General features: G+C 43.3%; 1 protein-coding gene across 1 annotated transcript; it reads left to right on the top strand.

Moving 5' to 3' along the window:
• The first annotated feature begins 5,675 nt into the window (after positions 1–5,675).
• Positions 5,676–10,922, top strand: Magea10 (MAGE family member A10). The gene is made up of 3 exons (NM_001408836.1): positions 5,676–5,962; positions 8,361–8,450; positions 9,360–10,922. The coding sequence occupies exon 3, from the start codon at positions 9,417–9,419 to the stop codon at positions 10,383–10,385; it is 969 nt and encodes a 322-aa protein (NP_001395765.1). The 5' UTR covers positions 5,676–5,962; positions 8,361–8,450; positions 9,360–9,416; the 3' UTR covers positions 10,386–10,922.
• Positions 10,923–16,647: the final 5,725 nt, after the last annotated feature.

Here is a 16,647-nt window from a genome sequence, read left to right as displayed (position 1 = left end):
GGGAAAATGCATCATAATACCCTGTATAAAAAACATACCCATTTTTAATTTTACAAAGAAATTTTAAATGACTGTATTCCATTTTTGTTTTGGCTCCCCTGATTATATAGCCTTGTCAGTAGCTCCTTTGTCTCTTGAGCCTTTTCTCTGGTTTACTAGGGTAGCCACATGTGAAAATTAAATCAGTCAAGAATTGTTTACTAGGTACTAAGTTTATATAACATTGTCCTAGATCCATGGAAGACACAACGGGTATCTTTTTTTCTGGTTGAACCCTGTTCTATTCAAAGTATCAGTCATTTTATCTGTGAGACTCTGTAAATTTACAGTCTAGTGTGTGAAAAAGTGGCTCGTCTTGAGGAAAATGTTTACCTATTTTTTATTATCTTTAATCATTTTTACAGTCCAGTCATTATCCCTCTCCTGTTCTGCCCTCCAACAGTTCCTAACTTCATCCCCATCCCCCACCCCTGCCTGTTCCGGTCTCCAAGAGCATGACCCCACTCCCCCTCTCCCTGCCAGGCCTTCCTATTCCCTGGGGCTTCAACCTCTCAAGGGTAGGATGCATCTTCTTTGACTGAACCCAGACCAGGCAGTCCTCTACTGTAAATGTGTTGGGGACCTCACATCAACTGGTGTATGTTGCCTGGTTGGTAGTCTAGTATATGAGAGGTCTTACCTTACATCTGTTGAGAATAGATGGACTACATAAATTAATGACAACTTTTATATCTTTCAGGGTCACCTAGGTATTCAAACGAGACTTCATAAGAAATGTGGTGATAAGTGCGAAGGGTGCTATGACCAGTTTACAGCTCTGCTTGAATAAGATATGTTTAAATGCTCAGCACACCAAACACACACACACACACACACACACACACACACACACACACACACACACACACACACACACACACGATTTACTGGAATAACTTACAGTCTACAGTTCAGATAATCCAATAATGGAAAGTCCATGGAGAGGTGTGCAGACAATTAAATGGTGACTCGGTCTCACTCATTAGCAGTCAGGGAGTGCAGTTGGAAGGCAAAGCTAGCAGTCTCTTTACAACAATCAGACTCCGTAGGTCTTCTTTGGTGCTCTTGGTGTTTTGACCCCTCTGGCTCTCTCACATCTATCCTCCACTCTTCCACAAGACTCCTGAGCTCTGCCTGATCTTTGGCTGTGGGTCTCTGCATCTGTTTCCATCTGCTGCTGGTTGAAGCCTCTCAGGAGACAGCTATGCTAGGCTGCTGTCTGCATGGCTGAGTATCATTAATAGTCACAGGGTTGGCTCTCTTACATGGGATGAGTCTCAAGATGTATCAGCTATTGGTTGCCATTTCCTCGGGTCTCTGTTCCTTCTTTATCCCTGCACATCTTGTAAGCAGGACACATTTTGGGTTGAAGGTTTTGTGGATGGTTGATGTACACCTCCCTCCACAGGAGGTGGCCTCATCAGGCTCCTTATCCCCTGCTGCTAGGAGTCTTAGCTAGGGTAACCCCATAGATGCCCTGAATCTCCCTTGTCCCAGGTCTCTAGCTAGTCCTAGAACACCCCGCCCCCATCGATTGCTGTTCTCACTCTTAGCCCTCTCCCACATCCCTTCCCACACCTGATCCCTATCCCTGTTCCCCTCCTTATCCCCGTCTCCCACACACTCCCCCTGACCTCCATCAAAGATAGACATTATCTTATATTATTTTTTTTAAGTTGAGGTTTCTGGGCTTAGGGAAAAGAAAGATCAGATGAAAATGAATCTGAGTACAAATTGGGCCTGAATCTAGTGCTTGAACAAAATCTGCATATACAATCTCCAGGATTGGAAAGGTAAATTTCACTAACTTGTTCATGGGAAGAAAGTTATTTCCAATAATATTTGAAAAGACCTGCTTCCGGGAATCTTCAAGAAGATGAGAAGATGGATGCATGAATAAAAAATCCTCTACTACAGTCCACAGTGAGTGCTATAATTGGATCTTCTGTCAGAATTGGAGGGTTTTATGGAACTGAGGCTCAGGTCAGATTGGCAGGGATTGAGAGTTTTGAGCCATGGTTTCTCTGCTTAGTATATTTGTCATCCTTTCTCAGTCCCTATACTGACACAGATCAATTGTCAAATGACCCAAAACATTCCTCTAGTGAGGAAAAGAATAGAGTTTGCTTTTGCCAGTGAAGCTGAACATGCAGAAAATGAAACAATTTTAGAGAGTTACTGTGGCCTGTCAGTGAAGAAAACAGAACACTATTGTTTGGTGTGGAGAGAGAGGTAAACTAGCTACATTGTGAAGGATGTTCACTAAACTGCTTTCTTAGAAGTTGTTTAGCTCCTACTTGAATGATTGAAGGGAAGAAGAGTCCTTACCAAGTTCTTGGGGTGAATTCCAAGGTCTTGGTGAGGAAGTCAGCTTAATAAGGAACAGGGAAGTAGATTAAAACATCTGTGATAAAACAACACTGTAATAGTTGTGCAGGGTCTCCTTTCCATGCCTCACATCTGAAGAGGAAGACAACATTTGTCCTGAAAAACCCAAGACATGTCTGGAAATGTCCAGAGTCCACTCTGACTGGACTAGCATGGGCCACAGAATAGAATGTGTTAACTGGATTTATTCAGGTCACATGGTATTCATCTGTAAACAAACATGGAAGAGTAGTTAGAATCAGGTTTGACAGGTGCATCTATCTGTCTCTTCTAGTAGACTGATGGGTGGTGAGAAAACTTTACAATGCAGGAGGCAGAAGAATTCAGACCCAGAGTTAGACATTTGAATCTGTAGGTGTACAGGGAGCCCTTAAAGGGTTCTGAAGTCTAGTATTTTGGAATAGAGTCCAGCTGGGTTCCAGGAAGAGAGGAGAATGAGGGTCTTAGAAACTAAAGCTGAGGGTAGACTGAGGAAGCCCATCCACACACAGTAGATCCCCCACAAATGCAGTCCTTCCTCTTAGGTCAGTCCTGTGTGCACAGGGCACAGCCAAGTAAGAATGAGACACACTTCCTTTTCTGTAGAAGGGGAGTGCTGGGAAAGAGAGTCTTGACCATGGGGCCTAAAATTCATAGAGTACTGGGTGTAAGTTTTAACTGGAGCCCAGGTGAAGACAATGAGGGGATACAAAGGATCACTCAGAACACCCTGTTCCACCACTGATGTCAGGCCAGGATGGCTTTGGGCACTTTTTTTTCAGATATGTAACACACTGAGTTTGGCATCATAGAATTAGAAAAGTGAGCGATTCATCTGAAGTCATTCCCTATCTGTGGAACACAGAAGGCCTGGGTCCTTTCAGGGATAAAAGAGTCCCCAACACACACAGAATGATCTCAAATAATCCAATTGTTACTAAGTTTTCCATACCTTAATCAATGGGGTCAGAGGTAGGTATGAGCACCCCTCCATATGTGGACTATTTGAATGGGAACAGTTTCTAAGGTCTATAATGTGCAGAGGGCTTGCATATGTTCAGAGTCAAAGTGAGAGCTTGAGGAAGCCCCTACTTCACAGAGAGGTACACCGTAATACAATCTCGCCTGTATTCAGCATGGGCATTAGACTGGGACTCACATGAATGAGCTAGTTTGTCTGTAAGAAACTTTTGTATAAGATCCAGTTTTGAGATTCCTAGATTGAAGAGTGCCAGACTTCACCCGGAAACAAGCTCTAGTCCAAGTAATCAGTTCCCAAATAATGTACCTATTCTGCTGTGGCAAACCTGGCATCAAATTTGGTCCCACCCTTAATAATAACCCTACAACTCCACTTGCATCTTGAGATTCTGTGCTTTGGAGCCATTTCTAGAGAGTTCCAGAGTGAAGAGAACCTGGTGTGTTTCAGAGACAAGATGAGAGCTGAAGGTGAATTATGGAAGCCACACAGAAAATGTGCAGTTTTCAATCCAGTGCCCAGGGTTAAACACGAAATTTGGGTGGATGGTCCTCCACCAAAGACTGCTAACTGTCAGTAATGAGTCTATTACTAAGTCTCTGGATGTCTGCATCCAGAGACTTAGGCAAGTCAGAGCCATTTTGTGAGGATCCTCAAGCATAGGTGATGCTGCCTTAGTGCTGATGTGCAGGAATGAGTCACTACCTCCCTATTCCACATTTGTGTCCAGAAACTTGGGGAACTTCAATTTATTTTTTAGAAGTTCCTGAAGGAAAGAGTCTCATTCTATTCAGAGCATAGGGTAGAGTGGAGAGCCTACTTTCAGAATAGAAGTTCCCCATAAAAGGAAGCTTAATCTCTGTGGTCAGCCTAGTACCGAGGAGGGTCCACTAGTAGGAAAGGATACCTTCCTCATCTATTCCAGGAAACCTTGGATGGGTATCATCTTCACACATTCCCAGAGGAAAAGAGGAAACACATTATTTGCAGAGTGAAAGTAAGATCTTATAGTCTGTAGTAGAAATATCCATTCCAGATAATCTGAGATGCATAGTGTTTTGAGCTGCACCAAATAGAGTCCACTTGTGAGAATTATCCCTTTAGCCTCCTCCTTGGTTGTAGGTGACTGTTATGTCCATAGCAGCCATTTCAGATATTTCCTAGTAGGAGGAGACTTAATGAGTCAAGCTGAGTTCAAAGAGATTAAAAAAGCCCTGCCCCAGATATACAGGCCCAGAAAATCAAGCTACATTGTATCTGTTTTCTGCTCTATTTGGCCATGGGAACCTGGGAAGGAGAACCTAAAATTGAGGCAAAATAAAGTCTCTTGAAATAGCCATTTCTATTCATGGCACCAGACAGTTTATATGCTGAGAATTAAGAAGTGTCACCCGAGCAAAGTGTACAATCACAATGACGAGACACATGTGGCAAAAACATATTTTTCATAGAGTCGTATGAATAACAACATCCAAAGTAAACACATTCCTATCTGTGGCACTTGGGAGGAGCCTGAAAACACATTTCAAGAACAATTACATATTTTGAAGAAAGTGAGGACATAAGACTCTTGCTTTCTTTGAGTTTTCTCACAAGTACTCAGAATTCTCACTGTACAACTCCATTCCTGGACCATGTTCCAACAGTATCCTTTTGAGGATCCAGAACCAAATCCAGACTGGCTTCTGAGAATGTGTTCTTTCCCAGTGTTTTGCATTCTCATCAGAGGACTATGGGGACTCAAAGCATTTTCGGATATATGTGGTAGCTTTGGAATTGAGTGAGAGCTTAGGGTGAACTGTAAAGGCAACCTTCAAGGTCAGAGGGTCTCCAAGCCATGTAATTTCACCTGTCAGGCTAACCTGGCATGAGGGGGGCCCTTGCGAGGAGACCTTAGCCCCTCCATTCTTGGGGTGTTACCTTTGCACGTTCCCAGAGGGGAAGAAGGGAGTATTGTTTGTGGGAAGAAAGTAAGACCCGAGAATCTGGACTGTGGGAGCTGATTATAAAGATACAACATCATATAGTGCTGCTAGACTGCACCAAATAGGGGGCACCTTATGTAAACGCGCCCCTTCTCCCTCTAGGTGGAAACTGTCATAGGAACGATTTCAGAGGTTGCTAGAGAGGAGTGGACCATGTGACTTTCCGAATCCAGACTGGAGCCAAGAGTATGTCTCAGAAGCTACCCTGATGTACCCAGATACACTGGTGTAAGCTACATTGTGTCTTTTTGGAGGTCAAGCATAAAACCTAGGCCACCATGTGGGAATGAGCCTCTCCCGAAGCTTCCATATCTGGTGCCTGGGAGTCTCAGAGCCATTTTGTGAGATTCACAGCATTCAGAGGCTGCCTCAGTGCTGACTTGTGGAAGAGTCTCTTCCCACTATCCTCTTGCATCCGGGGACATTGAGGGTTCAGCGCCATTTTGTGAGATTCACGGGGATCACAGGCTGCCTCGTTGCTGATTTGTGGAGAAGAGCCCCTCCCCAACCTTTTGTATCCGGGGGGCATTGAGCATTCGACGCCATTTTGTGAAGACCCTGGAAGCCGTTTTGCCATGCTTTTGGTGTTGAGGTGAGTGCTTTGGCTGAGGTGAAGTGGGTGTAAAAGGCCCCTTTCAGGATAGGCAGTGCTCAAACAATGCCGTTTAACCCATTTGGTTAGTATGGCATGAAGTGGGGCCACTTGGACGTCCCCGTAAGAATCCTGCTCTTGCCCGAGGTTAACGTCCGATTGGACTGCAGAGTGGCCTGGGGAAACGTCACTCCTTGTACAGGGAACCTCTAACTGTTAGTTGCACCCCTGTGGTGAACACTGTTTTAAATAGTGGGCCAGTGGTATTTTTGAGTCCTCTTCCCAGTCTGTTACTGTGCGCAGTATAGAACAATGATGTTTAGAGGTCTTTAACACAGATGACAAAGTCCTTTTCAGAGTATATTTGGGAGTTGTAAGTGGAATTGCAGAAGCTTCAGTTCATCTGAAGGGTACCCAAATAATAATTCATTTGGGATCCACTAGAAGTACTCCTCTCACAGAACTCGGCACCTAGGAGCCACTAAGGAGTTTCAAATAAAGAAGGAGCATCAATGTCTTTCAGTCACAGTGGGAACTAGCTAGGCAGGGAGTTGCAAAAGTCCCACCCCAGATCAAAAAGCTGTGATACTATGCCAAACCGTGTCCACTATATAGTCCTAAAAACCTGGGTGAAGTACAGAAATAAGTTTCCTCTCCTTTAGCATCCACAACCAGGTACCTGGAGTACTTGGTGTCATTTTAGTGAGTTCCTGGAGCTTTGAGCATGGTCCAGGTTCTGACTTACCCTACCACACTACTTTTCCAAATCCATATCAGTGGCTGTGGGGACATGGATCCTTTTAGTAAAGTTCCTAGAGAAGAGCAATGAAAAGACTTTGTGCTTTTTAAGCGAGTTGCTTGTATTATAGTGTTCACTTTCTGGTTACAGGCTTTCCGGACCCCTTTGATTAGCATTGGCATCAAGTAGGCACTGAGTATGGGGCACTTTCCACCCTTCTACTTCCTCATCTGGGGACTTGTGGATGTAAGGTTCCTGGAGGGGAGATACCCATTAAAATTGAAGAAGGTGTACTTTTGAGACATTTTCTGGACAGAGGATGCTCAATTAATGCAACCTGGCATCCAGTGGGGCCCACTTCCAGAAAATAGTCCCTTGCACTTCGGATCTTAGGTAGACCTTCACACTCCGTTCAGCTGTGAGAAAATGATGTAGTGCACCTTTGCTTCAACTTGTAGGGTATGAGGGAGGATCAGGCCTTGTTCTGAGGTGAAGGCCTCAGATCTGTAGAGGTAATGTACTCAGGCCCTGAAGGAGGAAAAAGGAAAGCCCTGATACTACATATGTAAAAGCTGCTTCTATTATATGTACAGACTAACCTGGAAAGACAATGGACTATGTCCAGGTGTAAGTTGGGGAGCAATGGTGGCCTGGATCTGAATGATAGAAGTGAGGGCCAGCAGATGCCTTGTGAGAACTAAATAGGAAATCCTTCAGAATCCCCAAGACAAGAGTGGACTCCTGATCCTTCTGCTAGTTTTGAGAAGCACTTCAGGGGTATTCAGATCTATCTTAACTTCTGTGTCTTTCAGGAAGTTGAGACTAAGTGAGTGGGATCACGAGAGAGAGATGGGGGGAGGGAAAGAGGGCCACGCCTGGTTACCAGAGAAGGTGTCTAGTAATCAAGGTGAGCAGACATGGTAAAAACTCAACATCTGAAAGTACCTATCATCCTCTACACAAGTTTTGCCCTTGTTCTAATGCCTAGGTGACCTTGAAGTGTGGTTGTTATGGCTGGGTTTCTTTTCTGCCTCAAGATTGGGGATAGGAGATCTGAGGGACTTGAACACCTTGGTAGTAAGATCTTCAGATGGCAAGTAAAGGGAAGAGTTTCAGGATGAGCCAGATCCCAGACATGGACCTCTTGTGATGATTGCATGTTTCTATAGCCCAGAAAGAAGGGACTATGGTGTCTAGCTGTGTCCTGAGACCAGCCCTTGGGGAAGCTAAATGACAAGTTTAATTAAACTAATTCAGGTGGGAAGGCAGGATATATTGGGGAAGAGGAGTAGTAGTATAACGAGAGCCTGTCAGGAAGGACAGGTCAGATGAAGACACTGCACTAAATGGACACAACAGAGATTAGTCTGAACCCTGTAGATATCTCCAGGGATCCCAATTCAGCATAGGAGCAATGGAGCAGCTGCTCAACCTCCTGATTATTTTCATGATCTCTTGATATTGAGGGACTTGATCTGAGTATGAGATCTTGGTTATTTGCAGGGGTTCTATGATCTATCATCAGAGTAGGTGTGAACCCCAAGGGATAGTTGAAAGTAACCCCAGTTCAGAGCACAGACAGGGCCCACAGAAGCTTATCTCCTGTGACTCCCATGTTCCAGGGCAGGATTGTCCGATCCCTTTTTTTTTTATTTCTAGGACATTGGTCTCAGAGATCTAAAGACCCTGATTAAAGGAACTGTGACTGAAGCCATCAGAGGGAGTCTCTCAAATCAGCCAGGACTCAAGGTAAGAATTGAGTGAGTCAAGTCACCTATACAGATGAGGTTCAATCCCTACCTACTCTCCCGCCAGCTTCAGGGACCCTATGAAATATGGAACTATTCCCTCCTCTCCTCCCTTCCTCTTTCTTCTGTCTCAGCAGAGTGGACCTTTGCTTAAGGTGTGTGGCCTAAGCTCATCAGAGGAACCAGAGCATCAAGCTGAAAGTTGGGCAGGCCCCTCATTCCCTACTTACAGAACACATTTAACTCAGGCACCTTTTGCAGTTGCCTTGAATAGATGCAAGATGAAGGCACCTTACTGTCTTTTCAGAGAGGAGGGCAGTTTGTTCAAGGGATTTGTCTCAGGCCAGCAGAAGGGTGGGGTCCAGGAGTTTGCTTCAGACCAGGAGATGGGGTGGAGTCCAGACCCTGATAGAAGAAGGGAAAACCCACAGTGGGCATAGAGGGAACTTGAGAGTCAGGTAACTCTTCACAATGCAGTTCAGGACCCTGTCTAGCATTAGGATTTAGTATTGACCTTATAGTCTATGGCTGTCGGGTACCTCATCCTCTCTCGCAGGAGCTATGTAAGGGTCTTGATCTGAGATTATTTCGTCAGGGGAAGCCCAGGTAGGGTCTAGAATAAATCTGAGGCACACACCTTGAATATGTCACATGTACCCGAAGCACAGTAGACCCCCTTTGCTTAGCTTCATACACACTTCTGGCAATCTTGAAGCCTCTACTCTGGCCCAGTTTCAGTCTGAGGAAACTTGTCACTACTCCCCTCAGTCTCTCAAGAGACAGACCTGACAGGGAAACAGGACTCCTTGTTGCTCTAGAGTTCACATAATAGAAATCCTGTTATCAGCATTTTGTGAGCATTTCCAGTGGAGTAACTGTCAATACTTCTACTGTCCTCTTCTTCCCCTAGGTCTCTGGGTCTATATCATCAAGCTCCTGCCTGGTGTTCAAGACTAGAGTCATCATCATGCCTAGACCTCGGAAGCGTAGGAGATGTATGGTTGAGGGACAGCCTGAGGGCCAAAATGAGACAGAGGGCCAAATGAGTGTTGCAGTTTCAACAGAAGAAGATTCCTCATCCTCTTCTACTTCTTCCTCTTCTTTCCCTTTTTCCTTCTCTTCTACCTCTTCTTCCTATTCTCAAACATCAGGCAACTCAGAGGAGGGCTGTGCTGCTTCTAGAGCTTTCTCTTCCTGCACTGCCATGGTTTCCTCTCCATGTAGCCAGGTCAGTGCAGATCCTGAGGGTGAGGAGAGTCCAGGCTCCTCACAGACCCTGCTATGTGGTGCTTCATTGTCTACAGGTGAGATAGATGTCAAAGTAGATGAGTTGGTGAAATATCTGCTCTTTAAGTATCTTATGAAAGAGCCAGTCAGCAAGGCAGAAATCCTAAGTAATATAATTAAAAATTATCAGGATCACTTTCCTGTTATATTTAGAGAAGCCTCAGAGTGCATGCAACTAGTCTTTGGCCTTGAATTAAAGGAAATAGATCCTGCTGGCCACACCTATATCCTTGCCATAGCCCTAGAGCTCACTTATGATGGCATGATGACTGATATTCAGGGCATACCCAAGACAGGCCTCCTGATCATGGTACTGAGCATAATATTCATGGAAGGCAACTGTATCCGTGAAGACATGGTATGGGGTGTATTGAATAACATAGGCTTGTATGCAGGAAGTGAACACTTTATATATGGAGAACCCAGGAAGCTCATCACTGATGATTTTGTCCAAGAAGGGTACTTGGAGTACAGGCAGGTGCCTGGAAGCCACCCTCCTTCCTATGAGTTCCTCTGGGGCCCAAGAGCCTATGCTGAAACCACCAAGATGAAAATATTGACCTTTTTGACCAGCATCAATGGGAGTGATCCCAGATCATACCCAGTGTGGTATGCAGAGGCTTTGAGAGATGAGGAAGAGAGGGAATAGGCTAAAAAACCTGGCCCCTGATACTACTGCTCTGAGCAGCACACATTATAGTGCACTTGCAGTTCCCAATTCAGATAGTTATGTAGTTCCGTGATCTAAGCAGCAGACCCTCAATCTAGAGCTGGTGGGAGGAGAGTGTGAGCCACCCCACTCTCACTGTTCTGTTTGGGTGACTCAGGGATGATTTTTCCTCTTAGTATTCTAAACTGTTGCTACATTTACTAGAAGGCTCATTAGGCTGAGTTTTAAGCTTCCAGTTTGTATTAGTCATGCACTTACTGCTGTTTATCCATGTTGAAAAAGCATTACTACTTTGTAAAACAAGTTGGGATGCTTTACATCAGATCTGCAATCTGTCACAAGACACCATGGTGTTGGGATTGGTATTTCCTGTGCTATGGGGAGGAACTGGATGAACAGAATAAAATTGTTAATAATAGAATAAAAATAATTGTTAATAGTTGCCTTATTATCTTTAGTTTCTTATTCTGATTAACTAATTAAATTCTAACCTAAGTAAATTAGTATAGTAAATGGGCTCCCATGCTCCAAACTTTCATTAAACATATGACCTGTATAAGGCTGCAAGTGTTAGCAGTGTGTCATAGGACAAACAGATCCGTGCTTTCACATAGATCGGGTGAGTATAGGAACTACAGCCCTGTGAGGAAGGTGGTGAAAAGTCCTTTCAGACCACAAGCACTAGTACAGGAAGAGGACTGCAGAGGGTTCTCCAGGAGTGAACACCACAAGGCAACTTGGGAGTTGGGGAGAGAAACTGCCAGGTAACTAATGTCATGTCCTTGGGAGCTGTGACTGTCTTCAGGTGAGAGGAGAAGAAACTGATCGCAGCATTCTCTTTTGGAGGTGGAAATTGCAGGGTGAATCAGACTGGGAGTGTCTAAGTGGTAGGACATTTGAGTAGCAAATGTAATTATTTCAAACCACAAATCCAAAATATGCAGAGAGAATCCCTGTACTGATACAGGGCTGGGAGTTATGTCTGAGTACACCATGTGACCTGCATGATTTACCCGGTCCCTCTGCACATGAGAAGGAATCATGGGAAAGCAAGGTCTAGAACTTCTGTCCAGGACCTCTTCAGTCCATCTAGTCAGGAAAGACTAGATGACTTTTTTTTTTAGTTTTTCCCCCCATCTTTATTAACTTGGGTGTTTCTTATTTACATTTCAAATGTTATTCCCTTTCCTGGTTTCCAGGCCAACATCCCCCTAACTCCTCCCCCACCCCTTTGAGATGACTTTTATTTTATTGTATTTTATTTATTTGCTATTTATTTATTTTTTCATCTTTATTAACTTGGGTATTTCTTATTTACATTTTGACTGTTATTCCTTTTCCCGGTTTCCGGGCAAACATCCCCCTAATCCCACCCCTTCTTTATGGGTGTTCCCCTCTCCATCCTCCCCCCATTGCCGCCCTCCCCCCAACAATCTAGTTCACTGGGGGTTCAGTCTTAGCAGGACCAAGGGCCTCCCCTTCCACTGGCGCTCTTACTAGGATATTCATTGCTACCTATGAGGTTGGAGCCCAGGGTCAGTCCATGTATAGTCTTTAGGTAGTGGCTTAGTCCCTGGAAGCTCTGGTTGGTTGGCATTGTTGTACATATGGGGTCTCGAGCCCCTTCAAGCTCTTCCAGTTCTTTCTCTGATTCCTTCAATGGGGGTCCTGTTCTCAGTTCAGTGGTTTGCTGCTGGCATTCGCCTCTGTATTTGCTGTATTCTGGCTGTGTCTCTCAGGAGCGATCTACATTCGGTTCCTGTCAGCCTGCCCTTCTTTGCTTCACCCATCTTGTCTAGTTGGATGGCTGTATATGTATGGGCCACATGTGGGGCAGGTTCTGAATGGACGTTTCTTCTGCCTCTGTTCTAAACTTTGCTTCCCTATTCCCTCCCAAGGGTATTCTTGTTCCCCTTTTAAAGAAGGAGTGAAGCATTCACATTTTGTTCATCTGTCTTGAGTTTCATGTTTTCTGTGCATCTAGGGTAATTCGAGCATTTGGGCTAATATCCACTTATCAGTGAGTGCAAACCATGTGTGTTTTTCTGTGATTGGGTTACCTCACTCAATATGATATTTTCTAGTTCCATCCATTTGCCTATGAATGACATTTTAATTCAATTGTCTCCAGTGCAATTTGGCCAATGGTTAGGAAGCTTTGGGTTTGCCAAGTTGGTTAAATGATTGAACATAGCAATTTAGGTGGAAAAGAAGCTAGGAGTGAGGGAAGCTTCTTTATGATTGAGATTAATCCATGCCAGTGTTTTCACATGAAAGATGATTCAGTTAATTTTATTCATGGAATTTCACTGTGGCTGGTTAGCTACTTCCGGTCTTGGTGACCTGCACAGTCTCTATGTTCTGCAGTCTCTATGAAGACTGGGAAGGGCAACCATAACCAGAATATTTTTGAAAACTTCTGTTTTCAATTAAAATAAAATTTAAAAGTATTAGTAACATAAGGGAACTAACATCCATCTGTCTGTCATACTGGGACTTTTGTTTTAAATGAGAATTTAAAAGTTAATTTTTTAATTTACTTCATGTAATACACAGTATCTCTAAGTATATATGGACCCTAAGTTTGATACATTGATACACTTTAACAGAATATAATCCCAAAAATCACTGGTCAGTTTTCCATAAAAGTTCACTGAACATGAACTACACAAGACATTTGGAAAGGCACCAGAAATACATCAGTTAAGAACATAAGTACCAGCACTACCCTTACAGAGCTTCAATGTCCCCTAGATATAATTAGTTCAATAGCAGTGAACAGTGAGGATAGAAAGCGGTGGCATTTGAAAGATGAACAGTTAACTGAGGGGAAGTCTTTACACAATGTTAAACCATTTGACGCTTAAGAATAGGGCTTCTTGGCTCTATTTAATATGTATTAGGTGATATAAAGGATTTTGTGCCCAAGGCACTCAGATGAAAAAAAAATGCAAGTATACATATTTGGGGTTGTCTGTGGACATTATCAATATGTTGTCCTCTGTTTTTTTCTCTTGATTTCTTTTTTTTTAAATATAAGCTTTGGTGGTTAGGTTTAATTTTTTTATTAACTTGAGTATTTCTTATTTACATTTTTTCTTTTTTTTTATTAACTTGAGTATTTCTTATATACATTTCGAGTGTTATTCCCTTTCCCGGTATCCGGGCAAACATCCCCCTCCCCCCTCCCCTTCCTTATGGGTGTTCCCCTCCCAACCCTCCCCCCATTGCCGCCCTCCCCCCACCAGTCTAGTTCACTGGGGGTTCAGTCTTAGCAGGACCCAGGGCTTCCCCTTCCACTGGTGCTCTTACTAGGATATTCATTGCTACCTATGAGGTCAGAGTCCAGGGTCAGTCCATGTATAGTCTTTAGGTAGTGGCTTAGTCTCTGGAAGCTCTGGTTGCTTGGCATTGTTGTACATATGGGGTCTCGAGCCCCTTCAAGCTCTTTCAGTTTGTTCTCTGATTCCTTCAACGGGGGTCCTATTCTCAGTTCAGTGGTTTGCTGCTGGCATTCGCCTCTGTATTTGCTGTATTCTGGCTGTGTCTCTCAGGAGCGATCTACATCCGGCTCCTGTCGGTCTGCACTTCTTTGCTTCATCCATCTTGTCTAATTGGGTGGCTGTATATGTATGGGCCACATGTGGGGCAGGCTCTGAATGGGTGTTCCTTCAGTCTCTGTTTTAATCGTTGCCTCTCTCTTCCCTGCCAAGGGTATTCTTGTTCCCCTTTTAAAGAAGGAGTGAACCATTCACATTTTGATCATCCGTCTTGAGTTTCATTTGTTCTAGGCATCTAGGGTAATTCAAGCATTTGGGCTAATAGCCACTTATCGAAGAGTGCATACCATGTGTGTTTATCTGTGATTGGGTTATCTCACTCAGGATGATATTTTCCAGTTCCATCCATTTGTCTAGGAATTTCATATAGTCATTTTTTTTGATAGCTGAGTAATATTCCATTGTGTAGATGTACCACATTTTCTGTATCCATTCCTCTGTTGAAGGGCATCTGGGTTCTTTCCAGCTTCGGGCTATTATAAATAAGGCTGCGATGAACATAGTGGAGCACGTGTCCTTTTTATATGTTGGGGCATCTTTTGGGTATATGCCCAAGAGAGGTATAGCTGGATCCTCAGGCAGTTCAATGTCCAATTTTCTGAGGATCCTCCAGACTGATTTCCAGAATGGTTGTACCAGTCTGCAATCCCACCAACAATGGAGGAGTGTTCCTCTTTCTCCACATCCTCGCCAGCATCTGCTGTCCCCTGAGTTTTTGATCTTAGCCATTCTCACTGGTGTGAGGTGAAATCTCAGGGTTGTTTTGATTTGCATTTCCCTTATGACTAAAGATGTTGAACATTTCTTTAAGTGTTTCTCAGCCATTCGGCATTCCTCAGCTGTGAATTCTTTGTTTAGCTCTGAACCCCATTTTTTAATAGGGTTATTTGTTTCCCTGCGGTCTAACTTCTTGAGTTCTTTGTATATTTTGGATATAAGGCCTCTATCTGTTGTAGGATTGGTAAAGATCTTTTCCCAATCTGTTGGTTGCCGTTTTGTCCTAACCACAGTGTCCTTTGCCTTACAGAAGCTTTGCAGTTTTATGAGATCCCATTTGTCGATTCTTGATCTTAGAGCGTAAGCCATTGGTGTTTTGTTTAGGAAATTTTTTCCAGTGCCCATGTGTTCCAGATGCTTCCCTAGTTTTTCTTCTATTAGTTTGAGTGTGTCTGGTTTGATGTGGAGGTCCTTGATCCACTTGGACTTAAGCTTTGTACAGGGTGATAAGCATGGATCGATCTGCATTCTTCTACATGTTGACCTCCAGTTGAACCAGCACCATTTGCTGAAAATGCTATCTTTTTTCCATTGGATGGTTTTGGCTCCTCTGTCAAAAATCAAGTGACCATAGGTGTGTGGGTTCATTTCTGGGTCTTCAATTCTATTCCATTGGGCTATCTGTCTGTCTCTGTACCAATACCATGCAGTTTTTATCACTATTGCTCTATAATACTGCTTGAGTTCAGGGATAGTGATTCCCCCTGAAGTCCTTTTCTCGTTGAGGATAGCTTTAGCTATCCTGGGTTTTTTGTTATTCCAGATGAATTTGCAAATTGTTCTGTCTAACTCTTTGAAGAATTGGATTGGTATTTTGATGGGGATTGCATTGAATCTGTAGATTGCTTTTGGTAAAATGGCCATTTTTACTATATTAATCCTGCCAATCCATGAGCATGGGAGATCTTTCCACCTTCTGACGTCTTCTTCAATTTCCTTCTTCAGTGTCTTGAAGTTCTTATTGTACAGATCTTTTACTTGCTTGGTTAAAGTCACACCGAGGTACTTTATATTATTTGGGTCTATTATGAAGGGTGTCGTTTCCCTAATTTCTTTCTCGGCTTGTTTCTCTTTTGTATAGAGGAAGGCAACTGATTTATTTGAGTTAATTTTATACCCAGCCACTTTGCTGAAGTTGTTTATCAACTTTAGTAGTTCTCTGGTGGAACTTTTGGGATCACTTAAATATACTATCATATCATCTGCAAATAGTGATATTTTGACTTCTTCTTTTCCGATCTGTATCCCCTTGACCTCCTTTTGTTGTCTGATTGCTCTGGCTAGAACTTCAAGAACTATATTGAATAAGTAGGGAGAGAGTGGGCAGCCTTGTCTAGTCCCTGATTTTAGTGGGATTGCTTCAAGTTTCTCTCCATTTATTTAATGTTAGCAACTGGTTTGCTGTATATGGCTTTTACTATGTTCAGGTATGGGCCTTGAATTCCTATTCTTTCCAGGACTTTTATCATGAAGGGGTGTTGAATTTTGTCAAATGCTTTCTCAGCATCTAATGAAATGATCATGTGGTTTTGTTCTTTCAGTTTGTTGATATAATGGATCACGTTGATGGTTTTCCGTATATTAAACCATCCCTGCATGCCTGGGATGAAGCCTACTTGGTCATGGTGGATGATTGTTTTGATGTGCTCTTGGATTCGGTTTGCCAGAATTTTGTTGAGTATTTTTGCGTCGATATTCATAAGGGAAATTGGTCTGAAGTTCTCTTTCTTTGTTGGGTCTTTGTGTGGTTTAGGTATAAGAGTAATTGTGGCTTTGTAGAAGGTATTCGGTAGTGATCCATCTGTTTCAATTTTGTGGCATAGTTTGGATAATATTGGTATGAGGTCTTCTATGAAGGTTTGATAGAATTCTGCACTAAACCCGTCTGGACCTGGGCTCTTTTT

This window comes from Rattus norvegicus, chromosome X (genome assembly GCF_021556685.1).
Source record: "Rattus norvegicus strain SHRSP/BbbUtx chromosome X, alternate assembly SHRSP_T2T, whole genome shotgun sequence".
NCBI classification, from domain to species: Eukaryota; Metazoa; Chordata; class Mammalia; order Rodentia; family Muridae; genus Rattus; species Rattus norvegicus.
The sequence above is the reverse complement of the archived record's forward strand: the minus strand, read 5'-3'. Positions and strand labels throughout refer to the sequence as shown.

What these genes read in the sequence shown, in the direction of transcription:
- Magea10 (NM_001408836.1), top strand. Translation starts at nt 9,417, where the DNA reads ATGCCTAGACCTCGGAAGCGTAGGAGATGTATGGTTGAGGGACAGCCT.